General features: G+C 42.2%; 1 protein-coding gene across 1 annotated transcript in view; it reads left to right on the top strand.

Annotated features, from left to right (window-relative positions):
- Positions 1-22781, top strand: part of tnfaip1 (tumor necrosis factor, alpha-induced protein 1 (endothelial)) — a 30551-nt gene extending 7770 nt beyond the window's left edge. The window contains exons 4-7 of the mRNA XM_083914364.1: positions 17318-17401; positions 17784-17836; positions 17993-18188; positions 22039-22781. Coding sequence (XP_083770490.1) covers positions 17318-17401; positions 17784-17836; positions 17993-18188; positions 22039-22269 — 564 coding nt within the window. The 3' untranslated portion in view covers positions 22270-22781. The remainder of the gene's footprint in view (positions 1-17317; positions 17402-17783; positions 17837-17992; positions 18189-22038) is intronic.
- Positions 22782-23106: the final 325 nt, after the last annotated feature.

Genomic DNA, 23106 nt, shown 5'->3' with positions numbered 1-23106 from the left:
CTTGGATCACCAAGGACATTAAGGCCATCCTGAATGAAAATAAGAGAGCATTCAAAGATGGCAACCATGATGACATGAGGAGAGTGTAGGGGGTACTCAAACTAAAAATCAGGGAGGCTAAAGACAATTCTAGGAGAACGCTGGAGAATAAATTCCAGCAAAACAACATGAGGAATGTGTGGAGTGGCATGAGAACCATCACCATGTTCCACAAGACTGGTAGCACAGGGTTGGAGGACCGTGTGGGACAGGCCAATGAAATGAACCTATTTTTTCAATAGGTTTGAGACTGCAGCCCATCCCCCACATGACTCTGCTGCTGGCTGCCCTTCAATGACTGCCACTTTACCTCACCCTACTCCTCCTCCTTACAGACCCCTTGACTGCCCCTCACCACCTCACTTCACACCTACCTATTCCACCCCTCCCCCTGCTCTACATCCTGTCCTCCACAACCTGATGACCTCAGCCCTCCCCCAACGGACACCTCTACAGTGTCCTTCATGCCGTACCTGGCGAGAAGACAGCTGACTAGACTCCACTCTCTGGCAAATCTGCAGTCCCCGATGGCGTATTTCCCAGGGGGCTTAAAGCCTGTGCCCCCCAGCCCCCCAGTGTGGAGTACTGAGTCAAGTCTTCAGCCTGAGCCTGCACCTCCAAAGGGTCCCTGTGCTGTGGAAGAGATCCTCCCTCGTGCCTCTGCCAAAGACGCCACGTCCAAATGGCCCTTAGGATCCATCCGGCTCTACTGGATGAGAAGATGTCTGCGATGCAGGTGGAGGCCCTCATCGTGTCCTGGATTGTGGATTACCTGATGGGCAGACCACAGTATGTACGCCTACAGAACTGTGTGTGTCTGACAGAGTGGTCAGTGACACTGGGGCCCAACAGAGGAGATTCCCCTCTCCCTTTGGCTTCACCCTCTTCACCTCAGACTTCAACTATCGCATTGAGTCCTGCCACCTTCAGAAGTTTTCTGATAACTCAGCAATAGTTGGCTGCCTTTGAAAGGGGGATGAAAATGAATACAGGACTGTTGTGGGCAGATTTGAAATAGGATGGAAATGATTGTAGTTGGTAGGATCTGCACCAGGTTTTTTCAGGATTGGGGTTATTGCAGCGGTTTTGAAAGATGTATGAACAGTTCCAGTGGTGAGAGAGGAGTGGATGATGGCAGAAATGAGGGGGGACCAGAGAGGGGAGGCAGGATTTAACCAGAACTGTGGGCAGGGGGTCCAGCTGATATGTGGTGGACTTGGAGTTATGGATGAGGTCAGAGATCTGAGAGGGTGGGGAGCTCGAAAGAGGAAAAGGTGTGGGCGGGTGCGTGGAGGTCAGAGGTGACACTGGAGGAGTTTGAACTAAGATCCTGATGGATTACAGAAGGCAGTTGAGTACAAATGGTGGGGTAAAACAAAGGAGCTCGTAGTGGATCTGAGGAGGGTGAAAACATCTATGACCCCTGTCTCCATCCAAACAGTCCCTGTGGACACTGTAGAGGAGTATAAGTACCCGGGGGTGTACTTTAACAACAAGTTGAACTGGACTAGAATCACAGAGGCTGTCTACAAAAAGGGCCAAAGTCGACTCTTTTTCCTGAGGAGGCTGAGGTCCTTTAACATCTGCTGGACAATGCTGAGGATGTTTTATGAGTCTGTTGTGGCCAGTGTGATCATCTTCACTGTCACATGCTGGGGCAGTGGACTGAAGGTCACAGACACCAACAGACTGCACAAACTGATCAGGAGTGATGTCGTGGGGGAGGAGCTGGACACCCTGACGACTGTGGCAGGGAGGAGGATGCTGTCCAGGTCTCCAGTCTATCTTGGACAATGTCTCCCACCATCTCTACGATACACTGGCCCAGCAGAAGAGCACCTTCAGAGGTAGACTCCTTGTACCCAGATGCACCACAGAGCGCCAAAGGAAATCTTTCCTGCCTGTGGTAATTAAACTATACAGTGCATCCCTAGGAGAGTCTGTCACCCCCTCTCTGTAATATGGACTCAATCATAAACAATCTGTTCTTTGCGCATTTTTACGGTATTTTGCACATTATTACAGTACTTTTGATCTGTATACTGTATATTATTATTGTAAATTTGATATCTATATCTATCTATATCTATATAGATAGATATATTTATTCATATACTGTTTTATATTTCTGTTTTTACAAATATATGTTCTCTGTATAATAATGTTGTTGTTAAATATATTGTTTTTTGTATAGCTGATGTTTGCAGGAAAACAATTTCCCCCTGGGATTATTAAAGTATTTCTGATTCTGATTTCGCGATATAACACACCATATCCTATGGCGCCATACTAGGTGACAGCCTGTAACAGCAGCTCCTGTGGGTTTTTAAGTTTTTCAGAAGTTTTTGTTGCGTTTTTGTTCTGGTTTTTGCTCAACTTTTGGCGACTCTTCTCCAGAGACTGGGAGAGGACGAACATCTTTCTTTTTTTTAACTTTCACGGCACTTTTTGTGATGGTTTTTGTTTTTGTGATGGTTTTGCTAACCCTAGCAACGGAGGGTCAGGAGCGCATCACTGAGTGCATTGAGCTGGAGTGAAACGGAGGGTGAAGAGGAGGAGACACAGACCGGCTGTACCGGCGATCGTCATGGGAAACGTGAGGTCTCTGGGGAACAAGACGGACGAGCTCGCCGCGCTGATAAAGGCTCAGAGGGAATATCGTGAGTGCAGTGTGTTGTGTTTCACAGAGACATGGCTTCACTCACACATCCCGGACCATAGCGTGGTGGTTCCCGGCTTCAGCACTGTTCGGGCAGACAGGGACGTGTCAGGCAGCGGAAAGAAAAAAGGTGAGTGGTGGTGTAATCCCGGTTATGTTCACGTGAAGAAACGTCTCTGTACCCCAGACATTGAACTGTTGACTGTGGGGATGAGGCCTTATTATTTGCCCCGGGAATTCACATCTGCCATCATGATCTGTGTGTACGTTCCTCCTTCAGCTGATGCAGCGCTGGCCTGTGACGTCATCCACTCCGCTGTTGCCCAGATACAGACGCTGTATCCGAATGCATTTATTGTCATCACTGGGGATTTTAATCATGTCTCACTGGATAAAACCCTTCCAACATTTCACCAGTATGTTGACTGCCCCACCAGCTAAGGATGCATACAACAGATCCAGTGTGTCACAGTCTCTGGTGGGGCAGTCAACATACTGGCTCCTCCCTCTTGGAAGATCTGACCACAACCTGGTTCTGCTGACCCCTAAGTATATTCCCCTTGTTCAGCGGCAGGCTGTCCACACTAGGAGCGTGAGGAGGTGGACTCAGGAGGCCGCTGACGCACTACAGGACTGCTTTGAGTCGACAGACTGGGATGCAATTGTTGAGCCACATGGAGAGGATCCTGACAGCATGACCGACTGCATCACAGAATACATCAGGTTCTGTGAATACACCACCATGCCAACCCGGACTGTGAGCCGCTTCCCAAATAATAAGCCGTGGATCACCAATGACCTGAAAGCCCTTCTTAACAAGAAGAAGAGGGCGTTCAGGTCTGGAGACAGGGAAGAACTGAGGAGAGTGCAGCATCAACTAAGGGATATGCTGAGGACCTGTAAAGACGTCTACAGGAGGAAGCTGGCGGCCAAACTCCAGCAGAACAATGTGAGGGATATGTGGACTGGTATGAAGCAGATCACTGCATGTAAGGTGAGCGGCAGACAGTCATCAGGCAGCCTGTAGAGGGCAAACGAGCTGAACAGATTCTTCAATAGGTTCAGCTCAAAGCCTTCTGTCGTCTCCATGACACCTCCCGACCCCACACACCCTCACTGCCCCAAATGCTTCCTCCCCTCCCCCCTCAATGCCCTGCTGTGAGCTCTCCTGTGCAGCACCTCTCCTCCTCCTCCACCTCTTCTTCCTCCATGTCTTCCTCCTCCACCTCCTCCTCCTCCACCTTCACCTCCTCGTCCTCCACTGAAGACACCAGCAGCCTCCCTCGCATGACTGTGACTGCAGGCCAGGTTACGAGACAGCTGGAGAGACTCCACCAGCATAAGGCTGCAGGCCCTGACGGTATCAGCCCCAGGATCCTGAAGACATGTGCCAGGCAGCTGTCTCCTATCCTACAACACCTCTACAACCTGAGCCTTGGTCAGGAGAGAATACCAGTGCTTTGGAAGACTTCCTGCCTCATTCCTGTTCCAAAGAAGTCGTCACCATCAGACCTCAATGACTATCGACCAGTGGCCCTCACATCTTACGTCATGAAGGTACTGGAGAGACTGGTTTTGGTCAACCAGTGGCCGCATGTGATTCATTTCTCTAGTACTTTTACCATTCAGCCACTGCTACTGGGGGAGAAGCTGCAGGTGATGGGAGTAGATGACACAATGATCTCCCGGATTACTGACTACCTGACAGGCAGGCCACAGTTTGTCCGTATGGGCAGTGTTCTGTCTGATGTGGTGGTTAGTGATACAGGAGCTCCACAGGGGACTCGGTCTCCTTTCCTGTTCACCTTATACCCCACTGACTTTCAGTACAACACTGGGTCGTGTCACCTGCAAAAGTTTCCTGACGACTCAACTGTTGTTGGGTGTATAAGTGAGGGACAGGAGGAGGAGTACAGGGCACTGGTAGACAACTTTGTGAAGTGGACTGGACAGAATCACCTGCGGCTGAACATCAGCAAGACCAGAGAGATGGTGATGGATTTCAGGAAGAAGAGGATGACTGCTTTCCAACCTTTCTGCATTCTGGGAAAGGATGTGGAGGCGGTGGAGGATTACAAGTACCTGGGTGTTACCATCGACCACAGACTGGACTTGAGATCTAACACTGAAGCTGTTTACAAGAAGGGGATGAGCAGACTTTACTTCCTGAGGAAGCTGAGATCCTTCAACGTGTGCAGCAAGATGTTGGAGATCTTTTATCAGCGCCAGGAGCCAGCGACACCAACAGACTCAACAAACTGATCAGGAAGGCTGTAAACAGGACACTCTGGAGGCTGTGGTGGAGAGGAGGACACTGAAAAAACTGTTATCCATCATGGATAATCCTCTCCACCCTCTCCAACTCACACTGGTCAGACAGCAGAGCACCCTCTGAGAAGGCTGCTTCAGCTTCGCTGTCGTAGCAACAGATACAGGAAATCTTTCCTGCCACAATCCATCACTTTTTATAATAACTCCACCTCTGCCTGACAGAGAACTCTGATCTCTCTACTGTTTTTTTTTTGTAAATATTATTATTGTTATAGTATATTTTGCATATTTTGTTGTATATATTATTATTGTTTATAGCACACTGTGCACTGTATATATCCACTATGTATATATTGGATTCTATTTATGTTATGTACAAAGTTTTTATTTGCTTACCCTCTACTGCTGTTACAAAATAATTTCCCAGTCTGGGATCATTAAAGCAATTCTATTCTATTCTATTCTATATACTCTGATAGCGGATTTTATCCATATTGTTCAGCCCTACTTGCTTTTCACCTACTTTTGCAATATCTAAGAGTTCCTTTATTTTAGCGTTCATGGTTCTCAGTGTTTGGTCATGTGTGTTCTCTCCAGCAGAGCCTCTCTGGTGCACAAATTTAATTTTCTGTGGTCAGTGTATATTTATGCCTCTAAGTTATGGTGGCAAAGTATGGAATTAGATTTGTGCCAAAAGAAAACAAAAACAAAAATAGGAATTTGAGGGAACAAAACTAATTTCAAAAATAAAACCTACAACTTTAAATTATTTGTCAAATAGTGTCAAATATTGACATTATTTTGTTTCCGATTGCCTCTGTTTGTGCTGACTCAGCTTTGCGGTCTCCTTGCTGCTCTCTGGAGTTTGCGCTCCCTAATTTTTTGTTTGCAGTTTTGGCACAAACCTCTCGGGTGGGCAGGCTTTCTGAGCAGAGTGTCCCCATTGGCTGATTAGTTTTTCACTGACACAGTTCAGTAGGCTCAGTGACCCGGAAGTTACGTGTAGGTAGCTGGCGTGCTAAAGGACAGAAGAAGACGAAAAGAAGAATAAGAAGAAGATGATGATGATGAAGAAGATAATGATTGACTAACATTACCGTTCGGACAACAGTAAGAAACAAATTATGTTTATCTAGATATAGAAATGAACATGCACCTCCTCAGCCAGATTGTGTGATTGTTGTTTTACTAGCCGCCTTACGCACGGAAATTACAGAAGTAACGTAATTTTGTGGATGTGTGTAGTTTTGTAATTGCTAACGGTTGACTGACACTCACGTTATTTATTTTCTAAATTAATATGACATGAGGAATTAAAGGGATATCCTTCATTCCACTCGTTTACCCCTACTTATGGAATACATATGATTTCACGGCACTTTTTCTGTGTTATGTAGATGCATCACTCAATCTATTAAGAGGGTTGTGATTGTTTTTAGCACTTTGATTGTTTTTAATGATGAAAAGTGCTTTACAAATAAAGTGTATTATTGTTATTGTTATTATTATTATTATTATTATTATATACAGGGCTTAAAGTGGAACGCTGCACAGCTTGTTGTAAGCTGTTCAACTGCCCCCTTTGCCCTAAATACAAGCCGAGCCAAAGAGCAAAGCTTTAGCAGTACCTTAACGTTCACATGAAAAATGTGAACGTTTGTGTGTGGATTTGTGTCTGTGTCTTCCAAGGTGGAGTTTCCCAGTGCAGTCAGAATGGGAGAGGAGGAAATGGTAGAAGCTGCAAAGCAGTATGCCAGACTTTGGCCTGAGGACGACCGTTTCAACCTTGATGACCTGGAAAAGAGATGACCTACACGAATCTTAAGTTCAAGTGCTCCAATATCAAGGACATGTGGTTGTTTTGTAACAAAATCAGTGACAAACGAGGATACTTGGCATATGCTGAATGTATAATGGAGTAGTAACGGTCAATAAAAGCTGAGCTGCAAACACCAGCCTACTTTTGACACCCACAGGAGTGATTGAGGACATTGTTTTTTGTTTGTTTTTGTTGTGTGCCAGTTATAGTGTCCAAAACCAGCTGTAAGTTCAAAGATTACCGCTATGTTCTATGTATTGTGATATCACTGTTTTTCATTGACTGATATCCAGAGAAGTTTCTGGTTCTAGTTCTACACCTGTTTCTGCAGGTGTACTTTTTGATATTTTGAATTTCTCTAAAGTAGATTGCAGTGCCTTTGTGATACCATATAATTGTATAATTTCTGTGTTTATTTAATGCTTTTGCTTCGCAATACGGTATTCAAAATGTCAGGTTTAAGCAACCTAAAACACCCAAAACTTAACAAAAGAGAGAAAGACAAGAGTTATTTTACTTGCAAGGAGAACGGACAGAGATGTGTTCAGCTACAGTCTCCTACCGCTCTGAGGTAATCTCTGCTGGACCCATGATTTTATTGGCTTTTGGTGGTTACAATGTTTACAATCAATTACCATTCTTAAGGTGAGGGTCACATAGCTGCAACTCAAGACATATCCTGTCCTTAATCAGTTGAGCAGGGTCTGTGTTTCCACAGACCCCCCTTTTGGTGACACATTAACAGTCAGGCTTATCTGATTTCCTTGACCTGCAACCACTCGAATTGGCTATACACACACACCAAGTAAGGTTAGACTATATGTAAAGGCAATTTGAGTAAATATGAGATTACTTTATGCACATTTATTCCAACATTTCCCTCCTGTTTATCACATATTTGCTCAAATTCTCATATCACTTTCAGTCAGCCACGTGTTTGATTTTCAGCTGTAAGATCATTTTCATGAGCACAAATACATTTACACTCATAAGTTTCTTAATACATGTCAGAGTCATAGTCGGATCAGGACACAGCTTCGTCAAATCAAAAGGAGTTTCCTGGTTGTCGTCATCTTTGCTTTCATCATCACTTTGGGGATCGCTGCCAAGCAAAGGATACAGCTGCTCCATTTTGTTCTTCATGGACGAAATAGCTGTAGTAATGAGACGGTTAAGCAAAGCACACATACAGGAAACACAACCGCATCCACACAAGGTTAAAATTGCAGCAAAAACTGCTATTGAGACTAGGATAGAGGACACCAAAGTTCTATACTTCCCAAAAGCATCTATCCAGGAGTCCCACATAGTGGTACAGACTCCAGAATGCTCCTTCATCTTACTGTTGAGAGTACGGAGCCCTGCTATTGCCTTGGTGAGGCTGCCATCAGCAGCAGTGTTGTTAGGGATTTAAGTGCAGCACTGATCACCGAACATTGCACATACCCCTCCTTTCTCGGCCAATAGCATGTCCAGGGCTATTCGGTTTTGGAATGCCATGAGGGAAGTTGCAGCTAATTGATCATGAACTGCTTCGAACCCATTTTGTGTCCAATTACCTAGCTTTTGCACATTGTAGTGGATGTAATTGATTCTGTCAACGTTCTTGTTAACTTTACACCATAAGCAAAAAATAGATTCAAAACCATTAGATATCTGGTTAGCTATTTTATATTCATCTGGCACCCCTCGTGGAACTCCTATAGCATCAATATATGTTGGATCTCTTACATCTATCCATTTTGCAGATCTTTTCACACGTTGCCACTGTTCAGGCATTTCGTTGGATCGAGTAGCTGCTAAATCTGCAGCAGACATAGGATGAATAGATATTGGCAAGAGCAATGTTATGAGAGCACAGTATCCCGTCACATCTCTCGGTAATTTATCAAACAATCTCTTGTCACCACTGCACCACCAGATGTCGCTCCGTGACACAGGTTTATATTGTCCATCTACGGGCACAATTACTTGACACCATTCTTTTGAGAGATTGCCTAGTCGTTTTTCTATTTCTGTCACGTTTATACCTGTAAAGTTGCCTGGTGCTACTTTTTTAGAAAACATTACTTTCTTAAGGTCGATCGGAGCGATCGGGAAAATAGAATCCCAGTATCTACAATTTTCCCTAGGATTTGTGTTATTCATTATGTCAGCTACACATATTTGGGGAATTATAGCTGGGATTATTTGTAAGAGGGGTCTAGGACTCATACATGCTACACAATTCTGTTTAGACATGTTAGCAGCTTGTTCAACCATTAATAACCTATTGGTATTATGTCCAGATACCCCTGTTGCCTCCTGGAACCATTCATCTGGAGTATACGCTACTGTAGGTTCTCCAAATGCAAAAACTTGTTCACTACATTTATACATGCATAGACTTATTAGGAATGAAGGATCATTATTATTAAACAGATAGATGTCACTCAGCAATAAATGGCATCTCCTAACCATCTTTGGATCATTTTGGCTAAATTTATCTCCTCTACTTGGTTTGGTGTCTTTTAAACGCTTCACTGACTTTCGGGTCTATCCAGCCTCTATGCGTCTGAATCCACCCTATTATCAGATTTTGCTCACTTCCCCTAACGGAGTCTTTAACCAAAATGATCCTTTTGCAGTGTGTTAAATGGATCCATGTTAATCATTCTGATATTTTTACTGCTGTGGGGTTTGTCAGCAATACGTGATACTACCCTTCACACTTGGGTGAACCTTATGATTCTTATTAATACCCAGTCTCCCAGTTCCACTAGGTGGAGTTCCTGCTGGGGGACAGAAGGGTTTTTCATTAGTTTGTTTCTGTTTTTGTTTTTCCAACATGGACCTCATCTAATCAGCTAATTTAGCCTCATCATCTGTTTCCCATTGATTCTTTTTTAAATTGGGGTAGTCTATATGGTTTTTTAAAGAACATTTCATAAGGTATCAATTTAAAAAGTACAGGTGATATTTATGTATAATCTTACTAAATCCAAACATTGCGTCCATGTCTTTTCTTCAATGCACTTCTTTAATCTATTTTTTATAGTTTCGTTCATTCTTTCTACTAGGCCAGCACTTTGTGGTTGGTAAGCACAATGATTCTTCAGATCAATATGAAACATTATATCATATTATATTTTTTACTATCTGGTTTACAAAATGAGTTCCATTATCACTATAGATTTTCTCAGGTATCCCTTACCTGGGAATAATGTCTTGTCAAAGCATCTATGATGAATGGACTACTTTTTCCCACTTTTTCCTTCACTTTGGTTTAATTCTATAAAATCCATGTGGATTATTTGGAATGGATATCTAGGTGTAGGAAACGTTCCTCTACGCGGTCTTAGATTACCTTGTGGATTGTGCCTGGCACACGTCAGACATGTTCAACAGAAATTTTTTTTTGAATGAGAGTTTAATCCATAGGTTGGTGTATCTGTCCTACCATCCCTCCTGTTGAGACATGTGTTAACCCATGGCTCAATATTGCCGCCCATTTATACAAGTTTCTTGGTAGGATAGGTTTGTATTCTAGTCATATATATGTTGCCTTGTAATTTTGCTCCATTTTTTATCCAAACTTCTCTTTTAGTTTGTGGACTTTATTCTCGCATTTCTTTTAAGGTAGTTTGATATAGAGTTGTGCATTCTTGCACTGTCAACACAGTTGTGTCACCTGTTGCTGACGCTTTTGCTGTTTCGTCTGCAAATGCATTTCCTAGGGAAACACTATCTGTGCCAGACGTATGTGCTGCACATTTACATATTGCTAATGCTTTTGGAAGTTGCACCGCTTGCAATAGATTTGTTAAAAGTTCAACATGTGTTACTAGTTTCCCTGTTGAGGTTATCATGCCTCTGTTCTTCCAATATTGTGCAAAAGTATACTATAGCATATGCATATTGACTATCAGTATAGATAGTTACTTTCTTTCATTAATTTACATGCTTCAATTAGGGCTATTTATTCAGCAGCCTGTGCTGAATAATGTGATGGCAGTTGTTCTGCTTTTAGCACCGTCGTGTGAGTTACAACTGCATCTCCTGTCAGGGTTTTATGTAGTTCATTCTTTTTAGAAGAACCATCTACAAATATCACTTCTCCTTTTTGTAATGGTTGGTCTCTCAGATCGGCTCTGCTTTTAGCTGTCTGTTTTGCTAGTTCCTGGCAATCATGTTGTACACCATCCTCTGGGAGGGGCAACAACGTAGCAGGATTCAGAGTTGTACATCTTTCAATGGTCAGATGGGGTTGTGACAGCAAAGTAGTCATGCAAGACAGATGTCTAGCCGATGACATGAATGTCATATTTGTTTGTAGTAGTAGCATGTGGTACTTTCAAAACCAGTGGATGAAACAAAACTATTGGTGCACTTGTTTCTACAGCCGCGGAGGCTGCTATGACTGCTCTTACACAGTGAGAGAGTGCACTTCCTACACTGTCTAGTTTAGATGAAAAATATGCTTTAGGTTTCGATTTGTCTCCATGTTGTTGAGCTAATACAGAGGTCACAAAATATCCTTCGCAATCTACCATTTGAACAAAAGGTTTACTATAATCTGGTAATACTAGTAGATACCAAAATTTGTTTTATTTTACAGAATGCTTCTTCAGCCTCTGCATTCCAGCATAATGGGAATGTCATTTTTAGATCTTCTTCATACATTAATTTACTCAAGGGTGCTGTTATTTCTGCATAGTTAGGCACTCAAGTTCTACAATAATTTGTCAATCCTAAAAATTACATCATCTATTTTTTTAGTCACTAGTTTAGGAGCTTGGAGGATTGCAGTTTCTTCTGTCTTCCACTATTATTCGTCCTCCTGCACTAAGATTGTGTCCCAAGTATTTTCTCTGTTCTTTGCACATCTGCAGCTTGTTCTTTACTTGCTTTGTGACCTTCTTCAGCTAAATATTTTAGGAGTGCTATAGTGTCTTTTTACATGTCTCCATATCAGGGGAGGCTTGTAAAATATCATTTACATACAGGAGCACTTGGCTTCACCCTACTTGCACGTATCACTTGAGAGTAAATAGTTGGACCCTCAGTCTTGGGAAAGTCTGGTATATGTGTATCTTTTCCCCCCAAAGGTGAAGGCGAACCAGAATTGACTTTTTTCTTCTTTTTTTTTTTTTCTACTGGCACCGAAAAGAATGCGTTACTGATATCTACTACAGTGAACACTTTTGCATCTGGTCTTAAAGTATTTAGCAGCGTATGAGGGTCAGGAACACACGGAGCTCTTTGAATTACAGCATTATTTACTGCTTGTAAATCTTGCACCACGCGCCATCCTTCAGGTGGTGCTTGCTTTTTTACTGGAAAAATAGGAGTGTTGCAGGGGGAGTCTTTGCATATAATTATTACTCCCGCAGAAATTAAATCCTCAATTACAGGTTTTATTCCCTCTTGTGCATCCTGTTTTAATGGATATTGTCTCACACATGGTCTTTACTCAGTTTTAGGTATTATTTGCACTGATAATGCTCCTTTTACTTGTCCCACATCAGTTGGTCCTTTAGACCATAATTTATCTGGGACACTTTTTATCAGTTCTTCCTTATTTTCCACTAACATAATGTTTCACTAAGCTGTTTGGTCCAGATGAGTACCTCCCTGCACTTGGACTGTCCAAAACAATGCTTTTCTGGTCAGACCTGTATTTGAGCTATACCACGTGTTCACTGATGTGGCAACCCCGTCTGTTGCACTCTCCCCCATTTGCACTATTTTACCCAAATCTTTCCATTGTTGATTTTTTCTTTTATACAGGGAGATGTGAGGTGGGGTCCACATCCGATACAGGTTGGAATTTTCACCAGACTGCTGTACTTTCTGAATCTCCATACTAATAAGTTACAGGGATGTTAGCAGGAGTGTCTTTCCCTAGTTTAGCTTCGTATTCTCTATCTGGTCCAGGTGTAGGTATTCGTGCTAGTCCTAACAACAACAAGCGTCTCTGCCCAAAAGGTTGACTGGACATTCTGGAAACATTAAGATGGACAGCTGACAAGACAGTCCAGTTGGATCTGGGTCTCTTATCCACACGGGTTCTGTCTCTGTCACCTTAGTCAGCTTTCCACTGGCAGATCTCACAGTGACACTTGTTTGATTTGGTTTAAACCCTGGTATCCACATAGTATATTGTAATATAGTATGTATCTGCGATACAGTACTCTTATTATAGTTCATATTTTGTATTTTATATTGTATTTTATTTTATTTTTTATCTTTGTACCGCTGCTACGATGACCTTATTTCCCCTCTGGGATAAATAAAGTTATCTATCTATCTATTCATCTGTCTATTAGTTATCTGCAGGTAGTCCTGCAGGCACCTATGTCACATAAAAAGGTAAAAGGTTTACCGTTCACATACAAAATGACCTCTGGTTTTATACTATGCATAGAGAGCAGGTCCTGATCATTTAACAGCACTTCTCCTGTGTCCCTGTCTGTTCTGCTCTCTCTGAAACCTCCTTGGTTGTAAATCTCCTCTTCCTGTCCTAAAAGAAAATACTTAACATAATCCCTGCACTACGACCTTTGGCCCTGCAGCAACCATTGGCTTTGCAGCAGCTCCTTTTTCTTCACTTTCCTCATCTCTGTCTCTCCTTTCTTCCTGTCACTGGCCCTGTCTCATCATCCTCCTTCCTATAAAACAGCACCTCTTTTGCTTTAGCTTTCTCTACACTTTCAAGTATCTGTCTTTTACTTTTCTTTTTTTTTCACAGCCTTCATCCAATACTCCGTATCCTCATACCCTTCTTGTTTCATCTTTATGGGATTCTTTTTGGTCTTTGTTTTTTTTTTTTTTAATTGCATCTTGTAGTGCAGTTATTTTCGTGTGTTCGGCCGGCCTTCAAATTTTTACTGTTTTATCCATTTATTCATTTAATTTTTATCAGGATCCTGTTTTTTCTATAACATTCCAATCTTTAATTAACAGTTCATCTTTTAGTTCGATTTTGCTTTCCCCTTTTCCCATTTTTGAGATTTTGGTCCAGTCCTATTAACACATAGGGTGTTCTAAAAACTGGTTTTAGTCAGTAGGGTAGCGATTAAACTACCTTTTGTGGTAACTCTCACTTCAACTCTTTGGAGAATTCTTGCCTTTGCATCCACAATAGGCTCGCTACTTGTATTCCAACTGTTTTGCATGAGGTAAAATACCTAGTGGTATTTTGATCTCCAATTACACTCACAATCACACTTTCATTCACACAATGTTACCGTTTTTTTCTTCTGAACTTTTAAGACGTCCGGACCCCACTTGTCCTTTTACACAGAGCTTTCGGGTCTCTGTCTCCCAGTGGGTTTAGCGTCACAGGACCCCGCCGTCCTTTACACGGAGTTTTTAATTTTCATTTATTATCATTTTTTATTTTATTTTTATTTATTTTATTTTTTTTGCGGACCTCCGTTGCCTCTACGGGATTTAAGTGATCGTTTTTACCTGATAGTGTCTAGAATTGTCAGGGCTTTATACACGCAATGATCCTCAGCCATTCGTCATCTTTTAAGTGAAACTTCACTCACCACTGTGGCACCACTGTTGTCTTTCCCCTTAACGGATTACCGTCAGCCGTCGGATCCCAGCGGGTGAGCTGATTTCCAGTCCTGGAAAAGGATCTTAAAAGACTCACTCTTTGGAGTCTGCCGTGGCCACGGTCTTTCCTGGAGTCCCCCACACCCACTGGAATCCTTCAGGCGTGTTGGTATCCGGCTCGAAGGACCAAATAAATGTCAGGTTTAAGCAACCTAAAACACCCAAAACTTAACAAAAGAGAGAAAGACAAGAGTTATTTTACTTGCAAGGAGAACGGACAGAGATGTGTTCAGCTACAGTCTCCTACCGCTCTGAGGTAATCTCTGCTGGACCCATGATTTTATTGGCTTTTGGTGGTTACAATGTTTACAATCAATTACCATTCTTAAGGTGAGGGTCACATAGCTGCAACTCAAGACATATCCTGTCCTTAATCAGTTGAGCAGGGTCTGTGTTTCCACAGACCCCCCTTTTGGTGACACATTAACAGTCAGGCTTATCTGATTTCCTTGACCTGCAACCACTCGAATTGGCTATACACACACACCAAGTAAGGTTAGACTATATGTTAAGGCAATTTGAGTAAATATGAGATTACTTTATGCACATTTATTCCAACACAAAATCAGCAGTAATTGTTAACTTTTAAGGGGAAAATAATGCAAATGTGTTATTTTATTTTAAACGTTTTGTTTTTAAGTCCTACTTCATTTTTATTATACCATTACTTGGTTAGTACTTTTTAAGAAAGTAACTGTTTACATATACATAAAAGTGCCAAATTAATTTATATTATTTGTAAATAATATGTACATTGTTAATAATGTACAAACCAGCTTCTCAGGTTTTCTCTGTGGCTTGTGAGTGAGGAGGTCTCCCACCCATTCATGTCATGCCTTAGTTTAGCCCAGCCAGGGCATTAGAGATTACTGCAGTATGTACAACCCTCTCAGAAACATTAACTTGCAGCATTAAATACATTTTCCATTAGGAAATACATCTTCCATTAAGCTCAATGTTGTTATATGGACTAATGTCGCTAAAATAAAGGCTATGAATGGAGTTTATTTTAAAACTTGATGTAGGTGAACGCAATATTAATGCTATTTTTTGTTTTAAAAATGTAATTAAAAAGACAGAGCGTCGGTCTGCAGGCCATCTGTGGAGACTTTTGCCCCACTTCCACCATGTGGTGCTAGAGAGCACCTACCAAACATGCTTTGCCTTGCATATCCAACGAAGAACACACAATGGAAATCTGATGAAGTTTGTCATATTAGGCTAACTTCCTGTTGCCAACAGGTGGCGCTGTGGCTGCGAGTTGATATTGAGATGGTAGTGTGTTCAGGCTGGGGGTCTTGTCAATCTTTTCCAGAAATTTGGTAACGATTGGAAAATGAATGCTAAAGTTGCAGCAACTTCCTGTTTCATAACCTGCCCCACTTCCTGCTTCCACCATGTGGTGCTAGAGAGCACCTACCAAACATGATTTGCCTTGTTGTATATCAAATGAAGAACATGCATTGGAAATTTGATGTGAGTTGGATGAAGACATAATAGGCTTCCTGTTGCCAACAGGTGCTCTGGCTGTGAGTATATATTGATGTGTTGGTGTGCTTAGGCTGGGGGTCTTGTCATTCCTCAGAAATCTGGTAAATATCGGACAATCTATGGTCAAGTTACAGCAACTTCCTGTTTTATAATGTAACGCCAATATTTGTCACCACAGCACGACCACATGCTCCAGAAAAATTAAATGATATGAGGTTACTTTGATCACACGCGCCTTTAGATGATACTGGCCAGTTTAATCAGGTTAAACCTCTAGGAGGAGTTCGTTAAAGTATGACTATTGCAAATGTCAGAAAATGGCCATAGAATCCAAGAGGCTTTTTTTTACGTCTGGAGGTGTATGCCTACCGATTCTCATAATAGTATGTCCATCCTGGAGGAGGGGCTGTAAGTTAAGGTTTGCCAGTAGGGGGAGTGTTTTCTCTGTGAGTCAATGATGTCATCTAGGTTTGTTCAGGCCATGACTCTTGTCATGCATGAGAAATAAGAAAATGGCTGACTTCATGTTGACTTTGGTGCAAATTGAACAATGTATGGTCAAGTTACAAAAACTTCCTGTTGTTGGCGATACGGCTGAATTTGGGGCCACGCCACGTCTACACAGTAAAGTAAAAACGTAAACGCTGAGTATGGTTTGATCAGACATGTCTCTAGATGGTACTGACTGATTTTGAAGTTGATCGTGACTCTAAATACCATCTAATCTAACCTTTCACACCACATTTACACAACCATGCGCAAAAGGGAGCCCAAGGACACGATCTCTCGAATGGAGGACGACCCACTCTGCCACTGAGCCACAGCCGCCCCTGTCAACACACTTCTCACTCCCCGTACCATGTTATGTATGTCCTCTTGTGCTAAATGAACAACCCAGATCAAGCAACTGCCACTGAACAAGTCTCTTCCCTTGTTAACTGTTATACATCATCACCAGTGGTTGAGAATGTGTCGGATTGTAAAAGCATATATCCCTCCCTTAGTCTCTTGGACATGTAATGAACTAACTCATAAGTGTGTTATTTTAGTCTTTAAGGAACCTCTTGCTTTTGAATTTCATGTTGTCAGTTGAAGCTATGGAACTTGTGCGTTTTGAGTTTTACAAAGCTATTGTGTCTCAAATAAATAAATGAAATACCCAACTCTGTGGGAAATACATTACCAGTATTACCAAGGGGTGTTACAATGTTCACCCTTATTTCTCTATTTTTTGGCTGGTTTAAAACAATTTTGTTAACATTTACCCATGATGGACACAAATAATGATTCAAATCTCTTTATAGTCTCATTTGAATGTGACTTTTACCCATGCTGAGATGTTAACACCTGGCCTATGAGTATCAAATACACTACACTATACAACTACCCACAATATCGCTAAGTCCCAGTGTATGTTGGTTTGTGATTGACAGGGCAATAAAGAGCAACCCCTGTGTGTTATACCTGTGGTCACCTCCAGTAAGGAAGAGGAGATGCTCATCCAGTCCTCTACCAAGGTAAATACAGACAGTACTGGAATTTTGATCATTATTTTAAATCAGGAATTAGTGAAGCTGGACATTATTTAGATTTTTAACAGCACCTCCTCAGATCCTGCCCCAGGCCTGTTACAACCAGAAAACAAACATTAAATGTGATTGATCTGTTCAAGGGATTTGTTGTTAATTAAAAGACAACGCTAGCTATTCAAAGATAAAGGGAACATTTTATCTATTTTTTTTTCATGTGAATGCACTTTAATATTCATAGAAACAATAATGTTCTGCTCTCGTCATATTAGCCAAATGGATGATGCCTACTTAAAGGGAATTCATAGATGGTACATTTTTTATATGAAAGCAATAAAATACAGATATGTAATGTGTTTTTTCTTGTTAGCCTGTGGTGAAGCTGGTGTACAACAGAAGCAATAACAAGTACTCCTACACCAGGTAAGAAAGCCTTCCTTCAGAGCTTCCACTGCTTCCATCATTATCAGGATAAATGTTTTTTTTTCCTGCTAATAAAGTTTAATGAGCCACAGGAGACAGAGCTAAGTATATGATGAAGCATTTTTTCTCAACATCAGTTTTCCTTTGTCTCGACAGTACCTCAGACGACAACCTGTTGAAGAACATTGAGCTGTTCGACAGGCTGTCTCTCAGCTTCAACGGCCGCGTCCTCTTCATCAAAGACGTGATCGGAGACGAGATCTGCTGTTGGTCCTTTTACGGTCAGGGTCGCAAGCTGGCTGAGGTCTGCTGCACCTCCATCGTCTACGCCACAGAGAAGAAGCAGACCAAGGTGAGGATGCTGTCTGTCAGGACAGCAGGGTGTCAAGGCAGAGGGCTCCAGGGCTCAACTTTTGTTGCAACGCAGAGTGATTTCATCCAGCAAGGAGCTTTGTTGGCCAATCAAATACATGCAAGAACACAGCCTGGTAGATTACTTTCTGACGTAATTGTTGTATTGCTACTGTTAACTTCAAAAACATCTTGACGAAAGATAAAACCGCCATGATAACTTTCCAGAGTTGCAAAATGCTGTCTATCAACCATTATTATCAACCATTGTGCAGTGTTTTGGCATCTGATAAGCCTTCAAAAGAATAGATGTGCTACTCCAGCTAGGCTTCCTGGATGGCATTTCACTGTCTCACCAACACAGCTCCCTGCATTAAACGCAGGGCTGTTTTTGGCCTGGATCTGGTACCAGATGTACAGTCCTGACAAAGACTGACACCCTAAAGGTATTCTCCTCCCATTCCTACTATCTCCCCTTTCAGGCTTAGCACCATCCAGAATTATTGTTAACAGAATTAATCAAAAATGATTAATCAAAATCTCTCCAATTCAACAAAAATGAAAAGTTTCTATGAAATGTCACATTGTTGAGTCAACATCTAAATCAGCTGTTAGTTCAGGTAAGAGCCTGGGTCTCACAGTCAGTGGAGAGCAGCTGCAGTGCTGCTATGTGTATCAATGGCGATTGCTTTAAGATCGCAAGGGAAGCTCAGCTTCCCCTAAAATGTCACCAAAAAAAAAAAAAGTGATTAAATTCAGTATGTACTGCTGTGTGTACATTTCATTGACTAAATATGAGCTAGAAAGCCTCCACCTTTTGTTCAGAATCAGCTACTTATCACAGGTAACTACTACAGCGCAACTACCTTCTCATTCATCCACAGCGCTTTACAGAGTTGGACTCTCAGCTTCTAATGACTCCACTCCACTCTGGCAAAGCTGCAAGCCCCGATGGCGTATTTCCAGGGTGCTTAAAGCTTGTGCCCCCCAGCTGTGTAGAGGACTGAGTCAAGTCTTAAGCCTGAGCCTGCACCTCCAGAGGGTCCTTGTGCTGTGAAAGACATCCTCCCTCGTGCCTGTGCCAAAGACGCCGCGTCCCAGTGGCCCTCAGGACTACAGACCTTCACTGATCCACTACAGTTCGCTTACGGGCCCCGTCTGGGAGTTGAGGACTGCATCACCTACCTGCTGAACAGAGTCTACAGTCATCTGGACAAGCCTGCGAGCACTGTGAGAGTCATGTTCTTTGACTTCTCCTTTCAACACCATCCGTCCAGCTCTACAGGGTGTGAAGATGGCTGCGATGCACTTGGAGGCCCCCATCGTGTCCTGGATTGTGGATTACTTAATTGGCAGACCACAGTATGTACGCCTACAGAACTGTGTGTCTGACAGGGTGGGCAGCAACACTGGGGCCCCACAGGGGACTGTCCTCTCTCCCTTTGGCTTCACCCTCTTCACCTTAGACTTAAACTATTGCACCTGTCACTAGTTCTGCCACCTTCAGAAGTCTTCTGATGACTCAGCAAAAGTTGGCTGCATTGGAAAGGAGCTCGTAGGGGATCTCAGGAGGGTGAAAACACCTGTGACCCCTTTCTCCATCCAGGGGGTCCCTGTGGACACTGTAGAGGAGTATAAGTACCTGGGGGTGTACTTCAAAAATAAGTTAAACTGGACTAGAAACACAGAGGCTGTCTACAAAAATGGCCAAAGTCGACTCTTCTTCCTGAGGAGGCTGAGGTCCTTTAACATCAGCCACCGGAGCATTTTTTTCAAGTTTTTCATTCTGTTGTTCTGAACTGATCCGGAGCTTTTCCCCCAACGAGCATCAGCTGCGGATCACGATCACTCACACTTCACAGTAGCCTGGTGCAGGCTGTTGAAGCAGCCTAGCTCTGCTGGCCATTGAGAGGACACTGGTCAAGTCCCTGGAAAAGACGCCTTGTTGGTACGACAAGGTCACAGATCATTTTCCGGAAAAGGAACGAAGGGTAGAATTTACATATAAACAAAGAAACAAACACAAAAAATGAGCTTCCCCTCCTTGAAAGACCAGCAGTCGCCACTGATGTGTATGTATAGTATTTTACCCAAGTCTGATTAAACCTGAATCTGGCACAAAGCAGCCTCTAAGCCTTGTACTTCTATTTTATTCTATTTTATTGTTGTTCATATTTTGTATTTTATACTTTATCTTATTTTTAGTATTTCTGATTGCTCTGTACCGCTGCTACGATGACCTAATTTCCCCTCGGGGATAAATAAAGTTATCTTATCTTATCTAAAAGGAGAGGTCCCCGTGGGCTCCTGCTGGCGAGGCAGTCAGCCGGCACACTCGGGCCAACAGCATGCAGGCGGCGGCAGAGGACCCAAAACAAACATTAACTATGTTAATGTGTCTGTTTAGCATTAGGTTTGGGTGTCTCCCGAGATGCAGGTTTCATCCCTTTTTATAATAAAATCGATTCTGGGTTGTTTTCACTGACAGCCTAAGTTGATCTGTTTAGTTAGTTTTGCTCTTCAAAATTATAGATAATCCCCATTTATGGGTTATGTCATTAGGTGGTGGCTTCTATGACAAATTAAGTGTGCAATGTTATCTGCCTTGGTCTGATTTGGTGTTGTACCATCTCACTGCAATAACGTTTAGTAGCCTTGATCTATCAACAGCTTTATGTTACCATATGACTAACGGAGGAGCATTTCTGTTTTTGCATGTTAAGAGATTTTCCACACTTTGGGGAAGGTCTCAGTTATACTACTGGTCTACAACATCATTTGTTTTGTTTTTGTCTTTTTCTTGTTTTAATGTGGTGTGGCTCACATTGTGGTTTTTGTGGTTATTTTGTTTTTGTATGAAGAGAGAGGGGCTTGTCTGGATTCATTTGTATACGTATCCGTCAAGATTGTCACAGGCGCTGTCTCCATGTCTCTGTCGGTATCAGCAGTAGAAGCCAGCACCATAAACTATGCTTGAACTTAATATTTTGAACTGGAACCCAGGTGATTTGAATAGCCCTCACAAAAGAGTTAGCACTCTTGGTTTATTACGCAGGAGTAGAATTGACATCGCATTAGGAGACGCATCCCTTGGCTGCTGACATTCGACTTGCGGATAAACATTATCATGTATATAGCTTCCTCCGCATCTGGCACGAAGACCAAGAGTGTGGCTATTGTAGCCAGATGTAGCTTTGGCTTTTTTAAATTAAAATCCAGGACACATGGTCTGATACAGAGGGCAGGCTGACAATTGTCAAGACAGAAATTAGTAACCAGAAAATAGCCTTCATTTCGGGGTATGCACCAAACTGTTTTGATAGAGCTTTATGCGACATTTTGACAAATAGTGCTGGAGCTGAGTGATTATTCGTTCATTGTGGGGGGAGACTTTAAGGCGGCCTGGAGGGCAGCTGTTGACAGGACAGGAAAATCTGAGACAAGGGATCAGAAACTGCCTTACAGGCTTGGGCTTACAACCTAGGGCTCACAGATCTGTGAGATCTGAATCTCAATGAATCCAGAGACGAACAGAGACAGACAACCATTCACACCTACGGGCAATTTTAGAGTTTTCAATTAACCTAACACGTGCACGTCTTTGGACTGTGGGAAGGTAACCGGAAAACCCGGAGAAAACCCACGCAGACAAGGGGGAGCCCATCATTATTGTTTGATGAAAATAAAATAAAAATTTGATCATAAATAATGTGCTCATGTGGAGGAGCCAGATATCCCGCCCACTAAATGCTTCTGTGCGGGCATGTGTGAAGGTTGTTACACCAAAGTTTAAACCTGTAACTTGTCATGTATACTAAGTAAATAAATACACCTGTCTCTTCCTACCTCAGGTGGAGTTTCCTGAAGCTCGCATTTACGAGGAAACTCTGAACGCCTTGCTTTACGAGACAATGCCGCTGCCTGATAACTACTTATTGGAGGCCACACATCGGAGCTACACTAACTGCCGGTCTCACATTGAGGAAGAGGAGGGGCCTGGAGGAGCTGAGATCCGCGAGTGTGCCCGTCGAATCCACATGAAGAGGTACAGCACGTATGACGACCGATCGTTGGGACACTGAGACTGAAACCACAAATCACTGAACATATTTCATGAAATCTGTTGATGCTCATACATTTCTCTTTTGAATAGTTTTATTTTCTTCTTTACCACTATCTCAAACCATTCCAAACTGTGGCCTTGATGTTATTGCATCTGACATTTTACTTTAGATAGTTGTGATGTTGTCTGCTCCGTGCATCCTAATTTATGAATTATTATCAGAGGATTCAGAGCAACTTCTCCAAATAACTTGAGAACTGTAGTGTTTTTATTAAATAGATTAGTAATGGAAGAAAGAATCACTGATATGCACTATTTCTATGAAGAAATATTGTTACAATCATAGCACTTACACTTTGAATCAGAGATGCTGAAACAGAGCATGTTTCATATTTATAGACTGTATTTTTCATGTACACATTTTGTCTCCCAAAGATGAACCTGTTTTCCCAGAATTAGTGTGCCTCTAACATATTTTAATGCAGTTTACCATAATGCATTTTTTCCAGCTCTGAATATAAAAGTTCTTGTTATTAAACTACTTTTGGTCTTAATGTTTTGTTTTGTTTTTTGTTTTGTTTTGTTTTTTGGGTGGGGGGGGTCTACATGTTTCTGCCTATGTGACACCAACTCAACAACTTGTGTTGCAGATAATTCTGAGTTGTTCTTCTGACCCGTGACTCTGTCATATGAAGTTTCATTTTGCAGATTATTCCAAACCCACAGAATGAATGCAGCAATAATTTCTATAACAATGAATATTATACGTTATATATAGTGAGTAGTATTTTGTTGCAGCTGCAGAATGTAGTTTGAAAGGGAGTTCATTCATTTATCCCTAATTTGATATCATAGT

Source organism: Echiichthys vipera (assembly GCF_963691815.1).
Source record: "Echiichthys vipera genome assembly, chromosome: 5".
In the NCBI taxonomy this organism is placed as follows: Eukaryota; Metazoa; Chordata; class Actinopteri; order Perciformes; family Trachinidae; genus Echiichthys; species Echiichthys vipera.
The sequence above is the reverse complement of the archived record's forward strand: the minus strand, read 5'-3'. Positions and strand labels throughout refer to the sequence as shown.